Source organism: Clarias gariepinus, chromosome 24, assembly GCF_024256425.1.
Source record: "Clarias gariepinus isolate MV-2021 ecotype Netherlands chromosome 24, CGAR_prim_01v2, whole genome shotgun sequence".
NCBI classification, from domain to species: Eukaryota; Metazoa; Chordata; class Actinopteri; order Siluriformes; family Clariidae; genus Clarias; species Clarias gariepinus.
Genome location: NC_071123.1, coordinates 18,678,492 through 18,685,950, shown reverse-complemented (window position 1 = coordinate 18,685,950; position 7,459 = coordinate 18,678,492). Strand labels below are relative to the sequence as shown.

At 38.9% G+C, this 7,459-nt stretch overlaps 1 protein-coding gene across 1 annotated transcript; it reads right to left on the bottom strand.

The window, feature by feature from the left end:
* Positions 1-2,062: 2,062 nt before the first annotated feature.
* LOC128512095 (DNA ligase 1-like) lies at positions 2,063-7,445 on the bottom strand. Its single transcript, XM_053485227.1, has 3 exons — positions 7,346-7,445; positions 6,909-7,071; positions 2,063-2,684 (listed from the first exon to the last, which is right to left on the bottom strand). Exons 2-3 carry the CDS (start codon positions 7,036-7,038, stop codon positions 2,254-2,256), a joined length of 561 nt encoding a protein of 186 aa, XP_053341202.1. The 5' UTR covers positions 7,039-7,071; positions 7,346-7,445; the 3' UTR covers positions 2,063-2,253.
* Between the last annotated feature and the right edge of the window lie 14 nt (positions 7,446-7,459).

Here is a 7,459-nt window from a genome sequence, read left to right as displayed (position 1 = left end):
AGCTAGCTTAATGGCCAGGAGCTCATGATCGCCAATGCCATAGTTTCTTTTAGCGGGCATTAGGCGGTGTGGGAAAAAGGAGCAGGGGTGTAGTTTGTTATCGTGTGGGGCTCTCTGGGACAGAATTGTATTGGTGTATTGGTTCATCGCCTCGCGTTCTTTGGGTGATAGCGAATTCAGGCAGCCCTTGGGTGGTGTGGTGCCCGGAAGCAGGTCGATGGCACAGTCGTATGGGCGGTGGGGGGGCAAAGAGGTGGCGTGACATTTACTGAAGACCTCCTTGAGGTCATGGTATTCTGAGGGGACGTGGGTGAGGTCTGGTGGTTCCCCTGCAGGGGTGGGGCTGAGGCAGGGTGTGGCTGCAGCTCCTAAGCAGGTCATGGAACATGATAGGCTCCAGGCCAAAATCGAGTTCCTCTCCCAATTTATCAGTGGGTTGTAACGGATTAGCCAGGGCAGGCCCAGAACGATCGTAGATCCCTCCATGATAAATAGCGAATCCGCTCTGTGTGGTTGCCTGAGATCCTGACCTCTCCAAAGGCAGTGCGGGGATACCCAGAGCCTGAGTCAACTAGCGCCTGTACGGTGTGAGGAAAACAGGGAGCAAGCGGCGTTGGTCTGGAAGCCTTCTTGGAGTCACGCCCTCTAGAGGGTGCCCCCTTTTGCTGGACAGTTCTTAAGTTGGTGACCCGATTTGCCGCAGGAAAAACAGGCCCCTTCCACTCGATGTCAACCTCTCTCCTCTGGAGAGATGCGTGTTCTGTCCAGTTGCATGGGTTCATCCTGGGTGTTGGCTTGTGGAGAAGAGGATCGACGGGAAAATTTGGGTGGAAAACCCCGGGTAGATCTATGAAGGCGGAGACGTGAATCCACTCGACCGGCCAAGTCTATCAGTCCCTGGAGAGACGAAGGTAGCTCTTGGGAGACCAGCTCATCTTTGAGTGTCTCTGTTAGGCTTTCCAAGAACACATCACACAAGGCTCGGTCGTTCCACCCGCTGGAGAGCACCAGGGTCTGGAATTCGATGGTGTAGTCGTAGGCCGAGCGTGTGCCTTGTTTAAGTCTCAGCAGCCTCTCTTCCATGACATGAACGGTCAAACACCCTCCTCATCTCCTGGGCAAAGTTCTTGTAATTAGAGCAGCAAGGGTCATGGGCATCCCAGAGCGCAGTACTCCATTCCCGGGCTCGTCCTGTGAGAAGTGTAATGACGTATGCCACTTTGGAGCGTTCTGTGGGGAAAGTGGAGGACTGGAGCTCGAAGATCAGTGAGCACTGGGAGAGAAAGAAGCGGCAGGTACCTGGATCGCCTTCAAAGGTGTGTGTGTGTGGGGGGGGGGCGTGGAGACGTGGCTCTCATTGCTCACTAGAGACTCCGCCTTGCGCTGGAGAGAGTCGGAGCCTTTGGAGCTGGCTTGTGACGTCGGCGAGCGACTGCTTGGTAGTGAGCAGCTCCTGCTGATGTGCTCCGAGCAGAGCGCTCTGGTTTTCCAATGCTGCTCTCATGCGGTCAAAATCTGCTTGATCCATGTTGTGGCTGGATTATTCTGTCATGGAGCAGGACACGATGGATCCAAACGAGGAAGATGACGGCAGACAGAGGGGGCGTGGTCAAGGAGCGGAAGCGGAGTTAAAACCAAAAGTCAGGCGGCGAAGCATCAGAGCAAAAACGTAAGGCGGGAGGCGTAGTCAAAAAGGAGAGCGAAGATTCGAGAACCAGGAGATCAAAGAGCAAGGCGTTTAATCAAAAAATGTAGACGAGAAGGCAAAAAAAACAGAAATGGAAGTGTGAGGTCAAAACCGGGAGATCAAAGAATGAGGCAAAAAAATCCGAGACGAGAAACCGAAAGCGAAAACGAGAAACAAAGCGAGCTTGGCAACATGAAATCCGAAGAGAAAATAAACGCGAAAAAATCGAGGTATGAAAACACACAATAATCCAGCAATTTAAGTGGTTAAATCACTGGAATAATCAGTGGAGAGAATGAGAAACAGGTGAGCAGACAGGGCGGAAACGCGGGCTAGGGGAAAACATGAGAACGTGAGAAAAAGTGACAGCATGACACAAAGGGAAAGAGCTGCAGAGAGAAACAACTGGCTACAAGTTAGCTAGTAATTATGGCATAAAGATTTAAATCACCAAACAGCTACTAATAATCTAAAGTAAAAAAAATCAAAAGAAATAAATTTAGTCAGTTAAAAAAATTAGAATTCATCAGCGTTATCAGATGTGGAAAGACTCAGGATACAATCTCCTATATTTGCTTGTTTTTCTCTTGCAGCTTCCTTTGCATTAAATCCAGTTCACTTTTATTAATTTCACATACCTTTATCTCCTCACTCAGATGTTTGCTCACAATTTGCAATTCTTTCTGTATCTGTTCTAAATTCTTTATTGTATTGTCCAACTCAGCTTTGACCTCCTTTAATTTCTTTTCATTCTGAGTTATTTCCCTCAACTGTCTGTCTTTCCCTTTGTCCTGGACATGCTTTTGATGTCTTTCTGATAAGGTTAGTAGACTCTCTTTCTTTTTAAGCTCCTCATTTTTTTCTGCCAACTCAGTTTTCAGTTTTTTGAGCTCTGTCCTCATCTCCTTAAGTTTTCTGTCCTTCTCCTGCAGTTGGATCCCCAGTGTGGTTTCGCTTGTCATGTTTTCTAGTTTGTCACTGCACTGTGATGTGCCACCTGGGAAAGACAAAGAGATCTTCATTCAGAACAGCAAAATAGACAGAAATGATGCTTCTGTAAACCATAGCAGGTAAAGTGATAGTGATGGACAGAAACATAGAACGACAAGCAGTTAGTCTGACAGACAGACAGACATTTATGTTTACAGCATTTAGCAGAACTAATTACAGAAGTAGTTTCTATCAAACTCTTTCTCTCTCTCTCTCTCTCTCAAACACACATACATACAGACATAGACAGACAGCAGCACATACAAAATAAACAGACACATACTGTAGATGATCAGACAGAGAGACGTCCCATACAGACAAACAGCCAGACACAAACACACATACACATAATCTTAGACATAGACAGTTCACACAGACAAACAAAGTTGGTCAGGTGCATGCTTACACACACGCACACACACACTTAACCACACCTACTTCTTGTGTGTCCATAGGTTCGTTTTTTGCATCAGACTGAAAGAGGGGAACTTACTCAACATGGCATGTTAAAGGTCCTACACATTATATTTTTCATTAAATTTTAATATGATCTTTAGGGTCCTAATGAAAAGTTTGTATTATACGTTAATTAAAAATTCAAAAGGATTGTGTAAAAAAACACTACTTTTACTTGGTAAAAACTAGCTCTGTTCTCAGCAACCTGTTTCAGTACATGCTAATTTAAATGCTCATGACAACGCAAAAATTAAAAGAATGGACATGCATCGACCCGTTTGTCTTTCTCATCACCGCATGTGCATAAATTAACGGGCTGTTGCGCTGCCGCGAGCAACAACAAGAAAAGCGGAGAAACTTACTGAGAGAGATACGGACGCGATGTGTTTACTGATGTGTTTACATGACTTCTTAATCTTCGACAGACATCGTTATAAACCATCTAACGTAACAAAGGTAAGCATAATATAGTTTTCCGACTACGTACACAGTTTGCAACTAGACAATCACCTCAATGCATTGTTTATTATAAACGTGCGATTAGGGATTATATAGAGACGGGTGTACATAGAGAAGAAGCCATAACCATGTTCTATGAGAGTATAAGTTAACTTACACTCCGCATTCATCGTGATTATTAGAAAAGGCGATCTGCAAAGACTTATAGTAAAATAAATCACACTCACCGAGCCTGGTAAAGATGAAGCAGGAACACGAAGCGTTAGTACAGATCCGATTTTTAGGAGCAGCTTCCTAGTAAAACCTGCTTTATATTGACCCGCGTTTATAAAGCAGTCTGGTAAAAAATGATTATCGCAAACATGAACGCATTTAGGTAAATCAGCGGGGACGTTAGCTTTAAAAACTAAATTCAGCCACTGCGTCCTCAGTGGCTCAGATACCTAACCCTAGGTAGGTACCCTAGGTTACTAACCCTAGGTAGTGAATGACGACTGCTGTGTTCGCTATTACACCCAACAACTGTACACAACACTCGCTTAGGCAACATTTTGCTCCAGCGGCGAAAAAACAATAGCCGACAGCGTCTTCTCACTCGGGGCGGGTCTTTGCTAAAACACCAGTGTCAATCAACTTGTGTAGGAGCGGCCTCTGTCGGTTTGGCGTCACATCGACAGGCTTTTGCGATTGGCCTGATTTCAGAAGGGGGATGTTACTGTAATAAACGAAAAGAAAACCACTGGGCGGCTCTTTATCATCGTAGAGTGGTTGTGTACGCACTCTCCTAACACACAGTTTAGTCCAAACAGCTTAAAATAGTGCATGTAGTGCTGTATGACCCCTTTAAAGCCATCTTCTTAGAAACTTTATAACGTGTTTCTGTGTGAAAGTGACTATTGAAAAAGAAGTGAGTAATTCAGTCCCTCCCACCGAGAGTACATGGCCATTTTTGGTTTCCTAGACTCTTGTCTATAGATACAGTATATTTGGCATATTTTTAATTTAAAATCTATTTCTTTTTCCATTTTTAAAAACTTGGTTACATAAAAAAAAATACAACATAAAAAACTTATTTGTTGGATGATTATAATCCATACTGTTTTTTCTGCTGCCAAATCCTGATTCCATCCAATCAGTCAGAATTAGACAGACCTTTGTTCAGAAATCATAATCACCAGACAATCATAACTGTAATATAAATTTACAAAATTGCTATTTTATAGATATATTTGTAATGGCACTTCCCCATTTCTTTAATTGTGGATAAGGATATATACAGTACTAAAATGGTTGGATACCAGGCAATAGTAGAAGCAGTGATAATAATAATAATAATAATAATAATAATAATAATAATAATAATAATAAAAATAATAAAAATAATAATAACAAGAAAATAAATTAATAAAAATATTAACAATAATAATAATAATAATAATAATAATAATAATAATAATAATAATAATAATGTATTATTATTATTATTATTATTATTAAAGATAAATTGCTGGATTACTTGGCATATTAATAGTTTTACAATAAAATACTTTTCTAATATGTCTACTGTGAATAACTAAAATAAGATTCTGCTAAGTGAGGAGCTTATAAAACCTATTTATTTTGGCCTTACTGCAGTAAACGTGTAGTTTAGCTCTCTTTTTCTTAATATCTCTGAGCTTAGAGTGTAGCAGGCTGGGCTTTGAAACTGGGCTGATTCAGATTGATTAATTCTAAGAGAGATTATTTTTCATTATAAAGCCATGCTAAAATTTTATTTAAAAGCTTTTAAGCATTTTAAATATCATTATTCAAGTTTATTCAATATAAACTGATAATATATCATCTTTTAATACTGAAAAGGAAAAAAATCAAGAATCAAGGGAGTATGGAATATTATGAGAGAGCAATGCAATGACATTTTCATCATCTAGACATTTCAAACCCAGAAAAGAAGGTCTGACTGGGCTGAACGTGAACGCATGAAACTCTTTCATTCATCTGTCAGAAACATGGTGATGGGGGGAAAAGTAAATATGCATCTGCTATGTGTATGCAGAAATCGTAATAATCACCAAATCTTGTTTAATCAGGTAATCTGGTCTGCACCAAAGCATGAATGCTGTATTCTCACCACATTTTGGAATTTAACACATTTTCCTCCTATTGATATAGATATTTAGAGTAATAAACAATTCCTCAGTCTAACTGCTTCCCTCAGTAACTGATTAAGAGTTTTCAACTTCACTGTTTACTCTAAAGCTGTAACACTGCACTGTGATGAAGAGAGAGAGAGAGAGAGAGAGAGAGGTTCAGTCTGCTCAGTAATTAAAACACATAATGGGTAAAAAAAAAAAATCTTGCTTACACACATTTTAGTGAACTTAAACATGTGTGGAGAGAAATGTGGTTTTGTGTTACCTATAAAAAAATGTCTCAACCATAGTTTGATTGACAGATGTACATACTGTACTTCAGTGAAAAAAGATTGTACTTTTGTTTCATGTTTATATTGATGTGTGAGAATGGAAATGTGCAAACACAATAATAATGATGGCTCTTGCTTTCTCAGATTTCTCAATATATATATAAAAAAAATTATAATCACATGGGCTTTAAATGTACATTTAAATTTACTTTCAATGTACTTTTTTAAAAGTCAGAAACATTTTACTGCTGTTTAGAAAATGCAGCTGTGAATATGGTTTGGAATTTAATTTTAATTAATATATTTTTTGTGCACATAGGAAATGCCACTGAAATCTTTAAATTAGATTTTCCTCTAGTATAAAATTTTAAATTTAAGCAATACATGAATAGTACTTCTTAAATATATTAGATGAGTTTAAATACATTATTAAAAAGCTTTAATACATGTCATTGACAAGAAAAGGGTTTGTAGAAATAGGTAAAAAGTTAATGCTAAAAATAAGATTATTCAATCTGGCACATAACTGTTTATGACCGCTTTTACTCAACATTTTCATTTTACTTTTGGTGCAGGTTAAACTTCAGGCAGACATCTAAGTACTGCAAAAGTTTAAATAAAATTCTGTCTAGACAGTTTTGCATGATGCAGTGATATAATCTGTCTGGACAGACAGCCAGACCTACAGGCAGACAGACGGACAGACAGACAGAGAGACCTACAGACATACACAAATAAAGACAGTTTCGAATCCTCCAATGTATAAAAAGTAAAGATATCATTATATAATTTATAACATTTAAATTTGCTTTTTTAGAAACTTTTAAAAAGGCATTTTTATATTTTAAACTTATTTTTAAAATGAGGTTTTTTTTTTCACAAATCACTTACCTGTCTCCTCTTTCTCCTGAACATGTTTGTCTCTCTGCATTAGCTGTCGCTCACTCTCAGTTTGAAGTCTCTCTATCTCCTTAAAATGTTTTATTTTTTCAGTTCTTAGTTGCTTCAGTATGATCCTCATCTCCTGTATTTGTCTGTTCTTGTCCTGCAGCTCCTGCAAGATAAGAATGTAAGATTAATATAAATATAATGTTATTATCTATTAAACATAGTTATTCAAAAATGTAGGATTATTTTTCTACTTTGTTGCTTTGTGCTGATTATAGATAAATCCAGTAAATGTAAACACCAATACCTGTAAGTGCCTGTACGTGTGTTAGACATTTGTTAGACATGTGTTAGACATACAGTCATATATACATTTAGAGTTTGGTAGCATCTCAAACATCACGATTAAGGAACTAGAAAGAAAAAAAAAGATTAAAAACCTGAGGGTTTATATAATCTAAGACCGTGAACAGTGATTCATCATTCCTATGACACTGCAGTAATCCTTTATCTTCATGAAACAGACAGTCGACTGTGATTGTATTCTCTCTATG

Bases quoted from the DNA above. Each gene is read 5' to 3' on its own strand.
- LOC128512095 (XM_053485227.1), bottom strand. From the start codon at position 7,038: ATGAGGATCATACTGAAGCAACTAAGAACTGAAAAAATAAAACATTTT. The intron at 2,685-6,908 runs GTAAGTGATTTG...TGTCTTTCCCAG, and splicing joins TCAGGAGAAAGAGGAGACAG to GTGGCACATCACAGTGCAGT.